The 18,111-nt window shown below is 46.5% G+C and overlaps 1 protein-coding gene and 1 pseudogene across 4 annotated transcripts in view; both read right to left on the reverse strand.

Annotated features, from left to right (window-relative positions):
* Positions 1-427: 427 nt before the first annotated feature.
* LOC137346793 (multidrug and toxin extrusion protein 2-like) overlaps positions 428-18,111 on the reverse strand; it is a 47,185-nt gene continuing 29,501 nt past the window's right edge. For 3 of the 4 annotated variants that reach the window (XM_068010656.1, XM_068010655.1, XM_068010654.1), the window contains 5 exons: positions 16,283-16,355; positions 13,094-13,226; positions 12,236-12,330; positions 4,733-4,805; positions 428-3,822 (listed from right to left, as the gene is read on the reverse strand). In XM_068010656.1, the coding sequence (XP_067866757.1) occupies positions 3,623-3,822; positions 4,733-4,805; positions 12,236-12,330; positions 13,094-13,226; positions 16,283-16,355 (574 nt within the window). In that variant the 3' untranslated portion in view covers positions 428-3,622. The remainder of the gene's footprint in view (positions 3,823-4,732; positions 4,806-12,235; positions 12,331-13,093; positions 13,227-16,282; positions 16,356-18,111) is intronic. The other variant, XM_068010657.1, reaches the window with a different exon arrangement.
* On the reverse strand, positions 10,885-10,993 carry LOC137346896 (U2 spliceosomal RNA; annotated as a pseudogene).

Below are 18,111 nucleotides of genomic sequence, written 5' to 3' on the forward strand. Positions count from 1 at the left end.
AGTGCTGTAGCTGCTCCATTAACCGATTTGTTACAAAAAAAGTAAACAAAAGTAGTATGGTCAGATGAATGTCAGGCAGCTTTGGAAAGCTAAAGGCAATCTTAACTAATGTTGGCTGCTCCAAATTTTGCTAAACCCTTCAAGATAGTGATTAATGCTAGCGACCTGAGGGTTGGTGCAATCCTATTGCAGGATGACGAATCAGGCACAGAAAAACCAGTAGGGTACTTTTCAAGAAACTAAATCACCACCAAAAGAAAGTATTCCACTGTGGAAAAAGAAACATTAGGACTTTTGCTGGTTCTCAAACATTTTGAAGTATATGTCCACCAGGACTATAAAGAAACACTAATATGCACTGACCATAACCCACTAACATTTATGGAAAAATTTAAAAGTCAAAATGCTAGAATATTTAGATGGAGTTTATTATTATAGCCTTATCATTTGAAGATTGTACATATTTCGGGGACAAACAATATTATCGCCAATGCTTTGTGATGAATTTAACCTTGTTAAGTTACATGAATAACAATGGTACAAAGAAAAGTTCTGTTAATTATCAGTAGAATGAATGGGGGGCATGAGTGTGAAAATATGTTTAGAGTGGTTTTTTCAGTTTCTGTTTTGCATTGTAGTGAAACAGATTCAAGAATGGCCTTTCATTTCACCAAGGGCAGAGGTCTCATGGGAGTTTCTTTCTCCTCTGTTTAAAAACTAAAGGGGACTGTGTACCTTTAAGGCCGAGAGAAGCTTTTATAGTCTCTGGGCACATTGTGTACAAGCAGCAAGCCTGTTTCCTAGGCAACAGCAGGAGAGGTGAGGCCACTTGCTGTATTGTTTCAGTTGACTATGGGTAAAGAGTGGCTAGAACTTGTTTGATCTGGAGATCAGTGAAATGTGCTCTCAGGGAGGAAGGATTTTTGACTCTCTCAGCAGAAAATCGACATTGGTCTATTACCTGTGTTTCGCCTAAAGAGGAAAAGACCCCTGGAAAGAATCAATCTTTGGAAAGGAACAATCTTTGCATTGTTGGGAGGTAGCAAATTCCTTTTTACTTCCAATCTCTAAGAAGTCTCTGCCTCAGGGGTGACATTTGGTTGCCTTTTTGGGTTTCTGGGAGGTCTGGTATTCTCAGTAAAGTTTCTACTGATAGACTACCAATTGAAAAATCCAAATAGACCTGTTGCTATCCTCCTTGGTGAAAGAACTGTGTGACACCTGCTGCTGCTGAAGTACTTTGAACACCTATCCGTTAAAGACTGTCAAATTCACCTGGAGACTTCAAGTGGCATCTGATTATTCGACACTGGGACACCTCACCAAACTGGGAACGTATTTCACCAAGATTTACAACCCAGCTATTTATTTATTCATAAGAAACAGCACTAATTTTAAACATCATTTTGAAACAGGTTAACGATTGGTTTTGAATGTATGTGTGTGTGCATAGGGGTTAAGAGGAATAAGAAGTTATAAAGTCTTTTAGACATAGATTTATCTCAATAGTGTTTAAGATTTAGTTTATCAATAAATAGTTAATTTGCTGTTGTTTAAAGATACCTGGTTTGGTGTATTTTATTCTGGGGCTTAATAAAGTGCTAATATGACTAATTTCTGGTAGGTGGGAAAACTTTAATAATATGCTGTGACCTGTGGAGTAACAATAATCACACTCCCCTCCTTCAAATTTTCTACTGTACTCTTGATTGCGAACAAGTCACATCAGTTTTATTTAAGTTTCCTTCACTTTCTAAACAGATCAGTTAGCAATGATATTGCAGAGAAAACAATTTGTAATCTTCAATTTATATCCATAATCTGTTAAATATCCATAAGCTATGTGAATAATTTTGTAGAGAGTAAATACATACATATATAGACTGTGGTAAGGGGAAAAGATGATTGGGTGCTGTAATGCAATGCTGTCGAATAGGATTTAGATGCTTACCAAACTTGTGGCGATCAGGTCACCATATTCGCCACATGATAGAAAATATATTGCAATATTCATAAAACATATATGCAATCTTTTGAAAATACATTTGAGATTTTAAACAGTCAGCAATCAAGACTGATACACTCACTGCCAGAGAAGCTCCAAAAGGGTTTTGCAATCCAACTGTTCTGCAAAGCAAGTCTGCTGTAAACACGCTCAAAGGGTGGTGACAATCTGTTAACTGAAGTGTTTTGTGCTTGACAATGTGCTCTAGTTTATTTCAAATAAACCAATTTCTTCAAGAGTAAACTGTCTCCATTTTATCAGAGCTGATATATTAGGAGATTCGAATGGGGAGGGGGGGCGGGGGTGGTGTGGAAACAGAATTGACAAATCTCTCCGCATTGGCTTCTGCGTTCTGACTCTTGCCTTGTTTGCACTCTGTCGCCTGCCATTTCTGAACACAGCATCCAGACATTTAATAAACCTTAAGCTCATGGTCAACCTCCTGTAATCTCTCCTTTTGCACCAATAACGCCCTATTCCTTTCAATCGCTTGATTCAACAGATCCAATAAGATGAAGGCTGAACACATTTGGATCTTGCTGCCCTGCCCCCAGCTTGCCAAAAATTGCACATTTTGACCTTTATTGACAGCCATGCAACACTGTCTATCACTCACGTACCTCAACTGTTTTGTGAAAACCACCAAGTAACAGCTAAACAAAACCAAGTTCTTCAGTTAGCACCCCCTGTGTCACTAGATACCCCAAGAAAATTTTGAGTGCATTCAGACTACTGTTCCTCCGAAGGCCAGCCCTGCTTTCACAGTGCTTCCCAGACCGGTCCCACGGAAATAAATGTATAGTCACTAGAGGCACCCAGAGAACAGGAACAGAGAAGGTAACAAACGGCGGAATATTTTTCTTGTGTCATTGAGCAAGTGGCCCTTAAGCTTCCTGGTCACGACAAATTCAAAAACTGAACTATATTCTGATAAATATCATCGCAGTCTGACTGATATGTGACTCATGGTTGATTCTTCCTTGCTCAATTAGGAACAGACAACAAATTGCAGCCTAGTGAGTGACACCCATACTCATACCCACCGCTACAACTTTAACACAACTCAGTATTGTGTGACTCTAAAAATGAACGGCAACAATTCATCACGTCTGTGGCTGATTCACAACATGACAAATGGCGTGCGTGTTGGACAGCAATGCAGTCGTGCATTAGCCCTCAGTCTTTCATCTCTGGAGCCTGAACTCAAATCCATTGCAGAATAATGGGATCACAAGTTTTTCTATGGGTTGTTGTAAGGAAAAAAGTAACAAAGAAAAGTATCCCCCATTTAAGTGTATTGCCAAAATTATGTCATTCTCCCCTCTTTGAGTTGTTTGAAGAACCCTTGAATCTAGGTCTCTGGCTCGGTGGTTTCAAAGAGCTCAATGGGGGTCATTTTCCATTTGGACACCAGGGCAGAAACCTATCGGAGACGGTTTTCCAAACTTTATAAACCCACCCGACTTTCATTCTATTAATCTCAACGGAGCAAAAATCAGGTGGGTTCTAGGTATGCAGCAGCAGAGGAGGCAAGAGGTAGTCCCCTTCCAGAGGAAGACTTTAGCTCCTTGATGTCTGCCACACACAGCAAAGCTCTCAGTGTAAGTTCTTTTGAGGTTACAGCTCATCAGTAAAGTGGACAGCGATCCCAACTGCCAGTACCACCAGCCCTGCTAGAATGGCTAGCCCACGCCGAATGATCAGCTGGGTAGGTGACAAGATGTCACCCACGAGACTCGCTATCAGTACGCTACGGTCCAGCTGATCTGGCTCTTCCTGGCTCTGTGATGATACCAAGGTGCCATCTTCTGTAAGATCTGCAACACAAGAGGTTTACAAGAAACAATTACTTGTAATATTAGGTCTATTGTTAACACAGATTTCACCAGATCAATATTGTAGTTTACTTTAGACTAGTTGGTCATGATCTGTTCAAATTTGATTGAGGTGATCTTGTTCCCAACCAACCTATATCCCTTTGCCAATACCACTAAAAAAATGATTATTTGGTAATTTATTGCATTTTCCATGGCATGACCTTTCTTTGTGCAAACTGTCTGCTGTGCTTGTTCACACATCAATGACGGAAGTTCAAAACTAATTCAACTTATAAGAATTCATTCTCGGGATGTAGGCATCACTGGCAAAGCCAGGATTCATTGCATATCTCTCGTTGCCATTGAGAAGTTGTGGTAAGCCGCCTTCTTGAACTGCTGCAGTCCTTGGGATGTAAGTACACTAACACTGCTGTTAGGAGGGGAGTTCCAGGATTTTGACGCAGTGACAATGAATGAATGGTGATATGTCCAAATGAGAATGGTGTGTGACTTGGAGGTGATGGTGTTGGTGCTGCCCTTGTGTTTCTAGGTGGCAGAGGTCACGGGTTTGAGAGATGCTGCTGAAGAAGTCTTGGCGAGTTGCTGCTGTGTATCCTATAGCTAGTGCAAAGTGCAGCCACAGTGTGACGTTGGTGGAGGGGGTTATATGTTTACACCAGTTTCAGCCATGTAGCAAGGGAAAAGTTTTATTTTATCAGTCCCAGGACAAGTGACATCAACAAAGTGGAGGAAGAGGGGGAGATGGATCCGGCCATTAAGATCACTGTGAGCATTCATGTGGGTGAATAATGGAAATGATACACACAAGGATAAAGTAACAACTTTGACCTGTGCGCTCCTGAAGTCTTTGGCTAGCTTCATATCTAGTGTGATCTATCTGTGACATTACCATCGACAGAGGCATCTGTCTCAGCAACTGTGGTGGGTTCAATTCTCTTCCTCAATCCCACTCTCTCTTGTGCCTGAAGAAAAACATAACTGGAGTTAACGGTTAAATTGTTTCTTTGCACACTCAGCAGTTCAGTGATTACAGCCGCGATATCCTCACAAGTACTCCTTATGCTTAATGTATATTTAACATGGGGACAATTTTAAGCTAACTCACTGGGCAGGAGACCCACGGGATCAGATACAATGCCAGATTTACTCCCCGCTGCATATTGCTGTCCATCGACTTCAAATGGAGGGTAGAATCAGGTGGAATATAAAACCAGCATTATACCTGATCCCATCAGTCTCCCTAGGGGTGGGTTGGGTTATAATTGCCCCTAACACCAGACAAAAGGGACAGACTGTGCCTGATGCACTGGTTTGGGAGGAACACTGGTGGCACATTTCCAACGTTGAACATTACTGCAGGGCTCGAGTCTGTAAGGGTGACACCCATGACCCTGCTCTCCAGCAAATAGGCCATGAACTGGTTCCAATCTCCGGGTACCCCAGCTCAGAAAATTAGAGTTCGCTGTTCCTCCACCTTGAACAGCCGATGGAATCTGTCAACGCTATGCATACGCCAACAGGAATCCTGCACTGAGCCAGTTCCATGTGTTAGCCATCGGCTCATTATACAGAATTACATTATATTGAATGTCCAGCACAGAAACAGGCCATTTGGCCCATCTGGTCCCTGCTGTTTATGCCCTGCAAGAGCTTCCTCCCACCCTTCATCATCTCACTCGATCAGCATAACCTTCTATTCCTTTCTCCCTCAAGTTGATCTGACTTCCCCCTAAAGGCACGGCCTTTATTCACTCCAGCCACTCATTGTGGTAGCGAATTCCACCTCTGAACCGCTCTCTGGGTAAACCCATCTCAGTTAGGGCAACAGCGGAGGTGCTACTTTTTTTTTTATTTCCAAAATATACTTTATTCATAAAAATCTGTAAAAATTACATTGCCAAAGAGTTTCAAACAGCACCAAAAAAATACAAACATTGCAAGGGAGATCAGTTTCCTTCAATACTGTCATGAGTTTCTTCACAACCCTTCCATTTCACAATTGTCATGTCAATTACAGTTTTACATTTACAGCAAATGAAAATATTAACGATACAGTTCGAAGGGGTTTCCCATTGATCCAGCCCCTCAGTCCAGCTTGGTGGGGGGGACCTTACACTGTGGTCTTTCCCCATTGAGCCTTTGCTGCGGCTGCCCCAAGCTTTAGTGCGTCCCTCAGCACGTAGTCCTGGACCTTGGAATGTGCCAGTCTGCAACATTCGGTGGTGGACAACTCTTTGCGCTGGAAGACCAGCAAGTTTCGGGCAGACCAAAGGGCATCATTCACCGAATTGATAGTCCTCCAGCAGCCGTTGATGTTTGTCTCGGTGTGCGTCCCTGGGAACAGCCCGTAGAGCACAGACTCCTGTGTTACAGAGCTGCTTGGGATGAACCTCGACAAAAACCACTGCATCTCTTTCCACACCTGCTTTGCGAAGACACATTCCAGGAGGAGGTGGGCGACCGTCTCTTCCCCACCACAGCCATCGCGGGGGCATTGTGTGGAGGGGGCGAGACTTCAGGTGTGCATGAAGGATCTGACGGGGAGGGCCCTTCTCACCACCAGCCAAGCTACGTCTTGGTGCTTGTTTGAAAGTTCTGGTGATGAGGCATTCCGCCAAATGACTTTGACGGTCTGCTCGGGGAACCATCCGACAGGATCCCCCGTCTCCTTTTCCCGTAGGGTCTTGAGGACATTCCGTGCCTGATGGATCAGTGGTCGAAGGTGTTTTCCCGCAGAAACTGCTCCACGCAGGATAGGTGGTACGGCACGGTCCAACTGCATGGAGCGTTCCGCGGCAATGTGACCAGGCCCATCCTTCGCAACACCGGGGACAGATAGAACCTCAGCACGTAGTGACACTTGGAGTTTGCGTACTGGAGATCTACACACAGCTTGATGCAGCCGCACACGAAGGTGGTCATCAGGATGAGGGCCACGTTGGGTACATTTTTCCCGCCCTTGTCCAGAGATTTGAACATCGTGTCCCTCCGGACCCGGTCCATTTTAGATCCCCAGATGAAGCGGAAAATGGCTCGGGTGACTGCCACAGCGCAGGAGTGGGGTATGGGCCAGACCTGCGCCACGTAGAGCAACAACGTGAGCGCCTCGCACCTGATGACCAGGTTCTTACCCACAATGGAGAGAGATCGCTGCCCCCACATGCCCAACTTTTGTCGTACCTTGGCTACTCGCTCCTCCTATGTTTTGGTGCACGCCCCGGCCCTTCGGAACCATATCCCCAGCATCTTCAGGTAATCTGACCTGACGGTGAAGGGGACAAAGGATCGGTCAGCCCAGTTCCCAAAGAACATGGCCTCGCTCTTGCCGTGGTTAATGTTGGCTCCCGAGGCCAGTTCGAACTGGTCGCAGATGCTCATCAGTCTGCGCACGGACAGCGGATCCAAGCAGAAGACGGCGACGTCATCCATGTACAGGGAGGTTTTAACCTGAGTGCCTCCGCTGCCTGGGCTTGTCACCCCTCTTATGCTCGCATCCTTCCTAATAGACTCCGCAAAGGGTTCAATACAGCAAACAAACAAGACCGGGGACAGAGGGCAGCCCTGTCTGACTCCAGATTTGATCGGGAAACTTTCCGATTCCCACCCGTTGATTGAGACTGCGCTACTGATGTTTGTGTAGAGCAGTTGGATCCAATTGCAGATTCCCTCCCCAAACCCCATTTTGGAAAGCACGTCCATCATGTAGGTGTGTGATATCCTGTCAAAAGCCTTCTCCTGGTCCAGGCTGATGAGGCAGGTGTCCACCCTCCTGTCCCGTACATAGGCGATCGTATCCCTGAGTAGCGCGAGACTATCAGAGATCTTCCTGCCGGGTACAGTACAGGTCTGATCGGGGTGAATCACCAACTCCAGAGCAGACTTGACTCGACTGGCTATGACTTTGGACAGAATCTTGTGGTCAACATTAAGCAGTGAGATGGGCCGCCAATTTCTGATTTCTGCCCTCTCCCCCTTCCGCTTGTAAATGAGGGTGATGATGCCTTTCCTCATGGATTCTGACATGCTGCCGGCCAGGAGCATACTCTCGTATACTTCCAGCAGGTCCGGGCCGACCCAGTCCCACAGGGCCGAGTACAACTCGACCGGTAAGCCGTCGCTTCCGGGAGTTTTACTCGTCTCGAAGGACTTGACGGCCTTTGTCAGCTCGTCCAGAGTTAGCGGCTTGTCCAGTCTCTCCCTCCTGCTGTCATCTAAGACCTCTGTGATAGATGACAGGAAGGACTGGGAGGCTCTGCTGTCTGTGGGCTTCGCGTCATACAGCCCAGCATAAAAAGATTTGCTGATCCTTAGTATGTCGGACTGCGAAGACGTTACCGAGCCATCTTCTTCCTTCAGGCTGCTGATAACAGAGCTCTCTCTGTGTACCTTTTGGAAGAAGTAACGCGAGCACGTCTCATCCTGCTCGATGGAGCGGACTCTGGACCGGAAGATGATCTTGGAGGCCTCCTTGGCAAAGAGCGAGGCCTGCTGGCTCTTCACCTCTTGGAGGTTCTCCTTGACCTCGACCCCCATTGACTGCAACCGGAGTAGATTTTGCATACTTTTCTGGAGTCAGGACATTTCCCTCTGTCTCTCTCTCGCCCTCTGAACACCTTTGTGGATGAAGAACCTCTTGATGTTCTCCTTGATCACTTCCCACCAGTGAACTGGAGACTCAAAGAGGGGTTTCACGGTCCTCCAACCTTTGTAATCCCTTTTGAGTTCCTCAACGTTCTCTGGGGTCAGCAGTGTAGCATTGAGCTTACACGTCCCTCTGCCAACCCGCTGGTCGTCCTGTAAGTGACAGTCGGCCAGTAAGAGGCAGTGGTCAGAGAAGAACACCGGCTTGACGTCGGTGGATCCGACCGTGACAGCACTGGACACAAACAGGAAGTCAATCCTGGAACGGGCAGACCCGTCCGATCTTGACCATGTGTATCTGCGCTGCGCTCCGTCTGCAGGTTTGCTGAAGACGTCGTGCAGTTTGGCATCTTTAATTGTTTCTATTAGGAATCTGGACGTAGCGTCCAGTTTGCTGTCGTCACTGCCGGATCGTCCAGCCGCATCGATGATGCAGTTGAAGTCACCGCCTAGAATGATCGGCCTGGACGTCGCCAGCAGCAGTGGGAGCTGCTGGAAGACGGTCAGCCGCTCGCTGCATTGTATCGGGGCGTACACGTTGATCAACCGGAGCGGAGCGTTGTTGTACATCACGTCTGCTACGAGGAGGCGGCCGCCCACCACCTCCTTAACTTCGGAGATGGTGAAGTCCTCCCCGCAGCAGAATACCCAGGCCGGAGGAACGGCAGTCATTACCCCCCAACCAGATCGATGGCCCGTGGGACCACCATCGCGACCACTGCCTGTAGGTGCTGAGGTGTGGTATTCCACACTCCTGCAGAAACAGTAGGTCAGCTTTGACCTTGGCAAGGTAATCCAAGGTTGAAACACATCGCGTAGTAGATTTAATGCTACGCACATTAATGGAAGCAATCCTTACACCCATTTTTTAAAAGTTATTTGTTGCTTCCCATTCCATTTCTCCTTGCTAGTCCCAGTCCTTCGGGATGTTCCTGCATACCCATCGTGTGCGCGAGCAGTTTCACGTTGGTTGGGCTCAGAAACCCCTCCTGGTTTTTCATGCAGGTGTTTTTCCGCTGGGGTGACATCGGGGGTGTCTTCTAGGCAGCTGCTTCCATCTGTTCCTCCTCGAAAACATCACTGCTCCCGGCTTCCCGGAGCTCAGGTGCGCCAGACGCGTCTTTGCTCCCGGTGTCCCGGAGCTGAGATGTGTTGGCCACGTCGTTATGTGTGGCGCTTTGGGGTTGGGGCACGCCGGGCCCATCACAGCTTCCAGTGCCCGGGGGCTGGGATGCTTTATCATCCATCTCGTTGGAGTTCTGCCGCCTCTTTTGAAGGGGCTGTCGTTCCAGCATTCCCCCGTCCAGTGAAGAGGAGTTGTTGCAGTCTGATTCAGAAGATAGCCTCCTCTTGCCACTGGTTTGGGTGGTGGCCTGTTCCGCTTTGGGATGTTTTTTCTTTGTGGTTTTCCTTTGTACCACTTGCCACTGACCTGTTTGTCCATCTGCTGCCTCCTCCTCCATTGATTCTGTCTGTGGAGGAGGGGTTTCCGGGCGCAGGGTAGGTGCTGGGTCGTTGGTTTCAGCTGCCTCCCCTTCCTTCTCCTTCTCAGGTTGAAGTTCCTCACTGCAGAGAAGGTTGCTGGTCTCCTTTCCAACACCGGACGCCTTCGTCGAACCTTCTCCCGGCCTTTCCTTGGACCTTGCTGCCTGAGCATAACTGAGGCAGCGTTTGGGGCAGGTTTTGTAGAGATGGCCTGCCGCACCGCACAAGTTGCAACACTTAGCCTGCTTACAGTCCTTGGTCTGATGGCCTTCCTCCTTGCAGTTCTTGCAAACAATCGTGCTGCAGTCAGCTGCCATGTGACCAGATTTGCCACAGGTGCGGCAGACTCTGGGCTGCCCAGCGTAGACCAAGAAGCCTCGACTTCCCCCGATAGCGAAGCTGGAGGGAGGGTGGATAATGGCTCCACTGGGATCGACCTTCAATGTCACCTTGACCTGCCGCTTGCTGGTCCAGATCCCAAAGGGGTCCTTGACATCAGTGCTGCTGCCGGCCACCTCGAAGTACCTGGCGAGAAAGGTGAGTACATAGACGACAGGAACATGGGGGTTGTAGAGGTGAATCGTCACCACCCGGTCCCGTTGTGACGGAAGCGTGAAGAGCGGCTCCGCTGTGAGAATCGACAGTGGCGCCAGGTTCCCTTTCTCCTTGAACACCTTCAGGAACTTGATGCATCCCGCCACGTTCCGGAACGTCACGTCGAAGTATCCACTGCTGGGGAAATCCTGCAGGCAGAAGACGTCCGTCGCTTGAAATCCGCAGCAATCGAAGAGAATTTTCTTGATGAAGAAGGTGCGATCGACCGGGGCATCTCCTTCCTTGTCCTTCACGACCACCCGAACGGTGTTCCACACTCCCTGGTCCGAAGCTCGAAGATTGGTTTTAGCCATTTTACTCAAAGCTTCCCCAGGATCAAAAGGCAATGATCATGGTCTCTTCTCAATCAAATAAGCACTGATAAGAACAGATACTACACTTGATCTTAGCCAAAAGGCCGAGAAGCGCTACACCTGGTTTTAACAGCCTTGATTTGAGGGAAGACAAATATTAAACAGCTTTCCTGCCCCTAAACCCTTCCCAGTGACCACTCCTCAAAGTGCATGTGTGTGTGGATATTGGGTGAACACAAGATGTAGCTCAGGGTTAGTAACCCTCCCCTCCACAAAGCCAAATAGTCCATCAATGTGAAGTCTAAATATGTGATGTCATGAAGTTCGACATAGCCAGATCCCCAACCTCTATCATGTTGCCAGAGTAGAACTCTGTATGAATGGCTACAACCATCGGAGATCTCCACACTCCTCCAATTCTGAACTCTTGCGCATCCTCAATTTCCCTCACTCCATCATTGATACCTGAGCCTTCAGGTGCCTAGGCCCTAAACTCTGGAATTCCCTCTCTCCACCTCACGTTGTCAGCCGTGGCTCATTTGGTAGCACTCTTGCCTCTGGGTTCAAGCCCCACCCCCGAGACTTGAGCACAAAAAGCTAGGCTGATACTCCAGTGCAGTTTTGAGGGAGTGCTGCACCATCAGAGATGCTGCCTATCAGATGAGATGTTTAACCAAGGTCCCCATGCCTCCTGGGTAGCATAAAAGATCCCCTGGCACCACTTTGAAGAAGAGCAGGGGAGTTATCCCTGATGTCATGGCCAATTTTTGTCCCCACCCAACATAACTAAAACAGATGATTTGTTCATTATCACATTGCTGTACGCAAAATGGCTGCTGCACTTCCTCCATTACAACAGTGGCAGTACTTCATTGGCTGTAAAGCACTTTGGCACATCCTGAGGTCACGAAAGGCACTGTATAAATACAAGTCTTCTTCTGTCACTCTCCTCCTTTTAGACATTCCTTCAAACCTACGTCTTTGTCCAAGCTGTTTTGCTCACCTGTCCTCATAGCTTCTTCGCTCAGTGTCAAATTGTGTTTGATGATAAGTCCTCTGAAGCACCTTGGGACATTTTACTGCATTATAGGCACTATGTAAATGCAAGTAGTTTTTGTTATGCATCTACCCTCAAGCAGGGATCATTCCTGCACTCAGATTGACCGTGGTGTGGGCAAACGCTTGGTGGCAGGTGGTCTGCGTACCGATGTCACTCCCAGGGAGGACAATGTGCTGAAGTGTGACCCACGGTGGGACTTTATTGACTCCCTTCCCTCCCCTAACCTTGATCAAAACATGGCACATCAAAGCACCACATCACAAGAGCCATTGGATTTAATTAAAGTATAATCTCTTGCCTCCTCTGCAGCTGCGTTCCAGTTCATCCTGAAGATCAATGTCAAAAGGAAAGATGACAGCAGGAAGGTACTGATAGTCAATCCTGACCAAAGACCTGAAAGAAACAGCAAGAAGCCACACTTTCTGGCATGCTAAGTGTGTACGTGCACTACCCTGAAAAGGTGCCCAAATGTACAGAGCAGGAATATCCCAGGCCTGCACTGGACTGCCAGTGAAAAGGGGCGGACACCACAACTGATCTCAGCCTGCTTCATCACAACCGTGTCCGACCATTCACGCCCATGAATTCCCTGTGATTAGCCTTATGCAACTTATTCTGGTGGGTTTCTTTTTATTCATTCATGGGATGTGGGCATCGCTGGCTAGGCCAGCATTTATTGCCCATCCCTAATTGCCCTTCAGAAGGTGGTGGTGAGCTGCCTTCTTGAACGGCTGCAGTCCATATGGGGTAGGTATACCCACAGTGCTGTTAGGCAGGGAGTTCCAGGATTTTGACCCAGCTTGCACCCCAGAGAGGCCCCACACTCCTGACTGGCGCTCCATTAAGGCCCATGGTGTCACAACGTGGTGGGGCTTACAAAGACTCTCCCCTGCTGGAATTCCCACAGACTGCACTATAGGAGCTCTTCTTTAAAAATAAGTTTAAAGTACATTAAGAAAGCATAATTTATTTTTGGTGCGCCAAGAATGCACAGCGAAGAACAGTTGGTCAAACTTATGAGGGAGACGTCTGGAGCTCACATCTTGGTCTACTTCTTAATGCCCTAGTCTTCCACATTTCGTGTAGTAACCATGGGCCCCCCAACCTATTGGGGTAACTGATGAGGAAAAATTAGACATGCTGTTCAAGGGCTCACCGAGAATTCCCAGCTTTGCAGCAAACATCAGCGAAATTCCGATAGGGATCCCAACAAGATAGAATACCACTAGATTAGCAACTGCTCCAATTTTCTGCTTCCCGCTGCCTCTGACAATCCCGCTGGCTACTCCCTGTGGAGAAATAATAGATTAGAGTATGTTTTAGGGGTGAAATATTGCAATTGTAACAAACAGGGGAAAGAAAGCGCTCCAGAGCTCAAAGGAATAAAAGTTATTCATAAGAACCAGGAGCAGGCATAGGCCATTCAGCCCATCGAGTCTGCTCTGCCATCCAATAAGATCACAGCTGACTTTCTACATCAACCTCACTACGGATTTTATATGTTTCAATGAGATCACCACTCATTATACTAAATGCCAGAGAATATAGGCCCACTCTACTCAAAGCCAAGTGGGAGAGCAATAAATGGACCTCCAGTTGGAATCTGGCCCAATGACTTGGCACCTGACTATGTAAGGAATCGTGCGCCTATACCTCTTATCTCCCATCACTCCACAGTACATGAATCTCAGAAGAAATACACGTGTGCAGAGATCAGGTCAGGCATGCTGTGTTGGCCTTCACCGCTACCTATTCGCCAAACTTACACACCATAAAAGCTAGTGTCAGCCTTTTGCTGATTGACTTTTAAGTCAGAGTGTCATGGGTTCAAGCCCCAGTCTAGAGACTTGAGCATCTAATCCAGGATGACGCTTCAGCTCACTGTTAAGGGAGTGCTGCATTGTTGAAGATACCATACTTGGATGAGGGATTCATCATTTGACTGCCCTGTCTGCACAAGTGGGCACAAGAGATCGCATAACACTATTTGCAGAACAGCAGGGGAGTTCTCCTGGAAACCTGGACAACATTTATTCCTGAACCAACAACTCATTTAAAAAAGAAATACAGATTATCAGGTCACTTATCGCATTGCTTTTTGTGGACCCTTGCATGTAGACAAATTGGCTGTCACATTTACCCACAAAACAACACCAACTGTACTTAGAAAGTAATTCATACTGGCTGTAAAGCACTTTGGGATGTGCAGAGAGAAGGAAAGAAACTAATCAGTGCAAGTTCTTTCTTTCTCAGTTTGACTCCTCTACCCAGAGAGCTGTGGATGCTCAGCCGTTGAGTATATTCAGGACAGAGATCTATAGATTTTTGGGTACGTAGGGAATTAAGAGATTTGAGGATAGTGCAGGAAGGTGGAGTTGAGGTGGTTATTAAGCCATGATCTTATTGAATGGCGGAGCAGGCTTGAGAGGCTGAATGGCCTATTGCAGCTCCTATTTCTTATGTTGCGTGTGTTGGCACCCTGTGGATACAATCGGCTACTGGGCACCTTGCTTTGCTTTGCAGTCGTAGGATATTAGAATAATCTTACACTTTTTGTTCCTGACAGGAAGCTGCACCAAAATCCATCTACCAGTTGCTTATATTAACCATTTCACTAAGACAAAGCATGCTCCAGCAGGGATTAACCTTGGTTTTCGTAGGCATGTGTCCAATAGGATTCGAAGTAAGGAGAGATGATTGGAGAGTGAAACTAATAGAGGAAAGGAGATATTCTTAATGACCCTCTGTCAAGCTCACTGCATTATAAAGATATTCTAGTCCGCAAACCCTGGTTTGTAGATCTCACCTGGATCAATACTGGGTACAATGATCCACCTCAACGCTTAAGGCCTTCTTATATAGGAACAGAAGGAGGCCAATCAGCCCCTCCGACCCGTTCTGCCATTCAATTAGATCATGGCTGATCTGTGTCTTAATTGCATCTACCCAACTTGGTTCCCTACCCTTAATACCCTTGCCTAACAAAAAACTATCAATCTCAGTTTTGAAATTTTCAATTGACCCCAAGCCTCAACAGCTTTTTGGGGGACAGTTTTCCAGATTTGCACTCCCCTTTGAAGAAGTGCTTCCTGACACCACCCCTGAATGGTCTAGTTCTAATTTGAAGCTAATGCCCCCTTGTTCTGGATACCGCACACAAAAAGAAAGAGTTTCTCTCTATCTACCCTATCAAATGCTTTAGTTATCTTAAACACCTCAATTAGGTCATCTCTTAATCTTCTATACTCAAGGGAATACAAGCCTGGTCTATGTAACCTCTCCTCATAAGTTAACCCTGTTAGCCTCTAAGCTGCAGTCCAGATTTTTTGGCAATGTCTTTTTGGCTATTTGTTCCCCCTTCCTGTAATCTTCAGTGGTCATACACCTTCCCCAATGACACACTATGGCCAAGCTCCATTGCTGATTTTTGCACAGTGGCGTATGAAAATGGCTGCAAGGGACGATCCTCCTTATTTTACCTCTCTCCTATGAGGTGGGGGTGTCCAGACCCACAGGGCTGTGGTCAGCATCAACACATGGAGGAACTGCAGGGATGAACCCGTGTCCTATATCACTCTGTGGAGCCTAAACACATTCCTACACTCTGGAATTTCCTCCCTCAGCATCTCTGGTCTTGGTCTTGTCACTTCCCTCTCTCCCTCTCTAAGCAGCCTTCTCTTCAATCTTACTTTTCACCTCTGACCCCCTCCAAAACCCCTCAGTTCCTTTTCTCCATCCTGCTGTATGCCCTGTAAAGTGCTTTGAGGTGCCTCTGTGCTCAAGGAGCTCGATAGGTGAGATGTTGTTGTAACATGCAACCTCCAACATCTTGCAACCTGAGACACCACAGATGTAAAACATATGGCTCTACCAACAATTTACTGGTATTAATTGTATATTAATTGTAAGCAGGTGGAGGACATTAACTGCGGATTCACTTGTGCTCTTTTAAATAGGAACAGATTGAAACTGTGGTTGTTGGGTTAGGAGGTGCATGTTCGTAATGTGTATCTCTGCAAATAAATGCTTTAAAAGTGTGTAAAGATTGGCTCCAGTTCTATCCTTCACCACCTGGCTTTCTGGAGAATAACACCTGTAACAATCAGAGCAGGACACACACCTCAGAAGCTTATAAGGAAAATTGCAGCATTGAAAATACTAAGAAAGGGGAGGAAAGAGACATGAAGGGTAATTTTGTGAGGCAAGGCATCCAGGATGAAGACAGCCTAGATGGAAGTGCAGATTGGAGAATCAGTGCTATAACCCTGCGCCATGCAAGGCTCCATGGTGAATTTAATTTTACAGCAGAGTTCTGCAGTTTATGTAACACACATGAGTTACTCACCGAGCCTATGGCATCACTTAGGTGGGCAGGAGCCAGGATTGGTATCGTTTTTGAAACCAGTTCAACAATTTGCCTGTTACAAGAGAGAACATTTTCTATATTAATTGCACCTGCAACATTAGAATGTCTAAAATAAAAGCAAAATACTGCAGATGCTGGAAATCTGAAATAAAAACAAAGTGCTAGAAATACTCAGCAGGTCAGGCAGCATCAGAAGCAGAGTTAACGTTTCAAGTCTGTGACCTTTCATCAGAACTGGCAAAGGTTAGAAAAGAATTAGGTTTTAAGCAAGTGAAGTGGGGGGGAGGGGTGGTTGGTGGGGAAGAGAACAAAAGAGGTGTGTGATAGGGCAGAGGGCAGGAGAATTAAATAACAAAGCTGTCCTGGGACAAAGGCAAAGAGTGTGTTAATGCTTGTGGTGAAAGACAAAGCATTAGTCCAGAGAGAGTGTCAATGGCAGAGGAATGAGCAACTCTGTCCACGTGAGAAACAGGCACATGGTTAAAAATAAAATTAAAACAAAATAGAAAAATATAAAAAAAGGCCAGTCATGCTTTGAAATTGTTGAACTCAGAGTTGAGCCCACAAGGCTGTGGAGTGCTTAATTGAAAGGATTTCCGGTTGCTTGCCATTTCAACACACACCCATGCTCTCATGCCCACATTTCTGTCCTTTGGCCTGCTGCAGTGTTCCAGTGAACATCAACGCAAGCTCGAGGAGCAGCACCTGATCTTTCGATTAGGCACTCTACAGCCTTACGGACTCAACCTTGAGTTCAACAATTTCAGAGCATGACTGGCCTTTTTTCATATTTTTCTTTTTCTTTTATTATTTTATTTTTTGACCACATGCCTGTTTTTTCATGTGGACAGAGTTGCTCATTACTCTGCCATTAACACTCTCTCTGGACTAATGCTTTGTCTTTCACCACAAGCATTAACACACTCTTTGCCTTTGTCTCAGGACAGCTTTGTTATTTAATCTCTCCTGCCCTCTGTCCTATCACACACCTCTTTTGTTCTCTTCTCCACCAAACCACCACCCCCCTTTACTTGCTTAAAACCTAATTATTTTCTAATCTTTGCCAGTTCTGATGAAAGGTTACAGACCAGAAAAGTTAACTCTGCTTCTCTCTCCGCAGATGCTGCCAGACCTGCTGCGTGTTTCCAGCACTTTCTGTTTTTGTTTTATATTAGAAAGTCTGTTTACCCTTCAAGGTTCTCATCCCTGGTTCCCTGTTGGTCTATACTGCAACACAAGAACACAAGAAATAGGGGCAGGAGTAGACCATATGGCCCAGCGAGCCTGCTCCACCAGTCAATACGATCATGGCTGATCGTAGGTTTCAACTCCACTTTCCTGTCCATTCGCCATATCCCTTGGCTCCCTGAGAGACCAAAAATCTGTCTATTCCAACCTTGAATGTATTCAGCAATGCAGCCTCCACAACCCTCTGATTTAGAGAATTCCAAAGATTCACAACCCTTTGAGTGAAGTAATTTCTCCTCATCTCAGTCCTAAATGATCGGCCCCTTATCCTGAGACTGTGCCTCCTTGTTTTAGATTTCCCAACCAGCGGAAACAATTTCTCTAGCCAGCCCCTTCAGAATCCTGTATGTTTCAATGAGATCGTCTCTCAGTCTTCTAAACTCCAGAGAATATAGGCGTTCTGCAAGCTTCTCTCAACCGCACTCTCTAATATTCTCCTGCACACACTCTCCAAACTTCTCCCACTGGTCCACCTTGAGTCCTCCCATTCCTCTGCGTCAGTATTGGTAGCAAAGTCTTCAATCACTAACCCACTGTGCGCCTGAAAATTCTCTCCCTAA

This window comes from Heterodontus francisci, chromosome 30, assembly GCF_036365525.1.
Source record: "Heterodontus francisci isolate sHetFra1 chromosome 30, sHetFra1.hap1, whole genome shotgun sequence".
In the NCBI taxonomy this organism is placed as follows: domain Eukaryota; kingdom Metazoa; phylum Chordata; class Chondrichthyes; order Heterodontiformes; family Heterodontidae; genus Heterodontus; species Heterodontus francisci.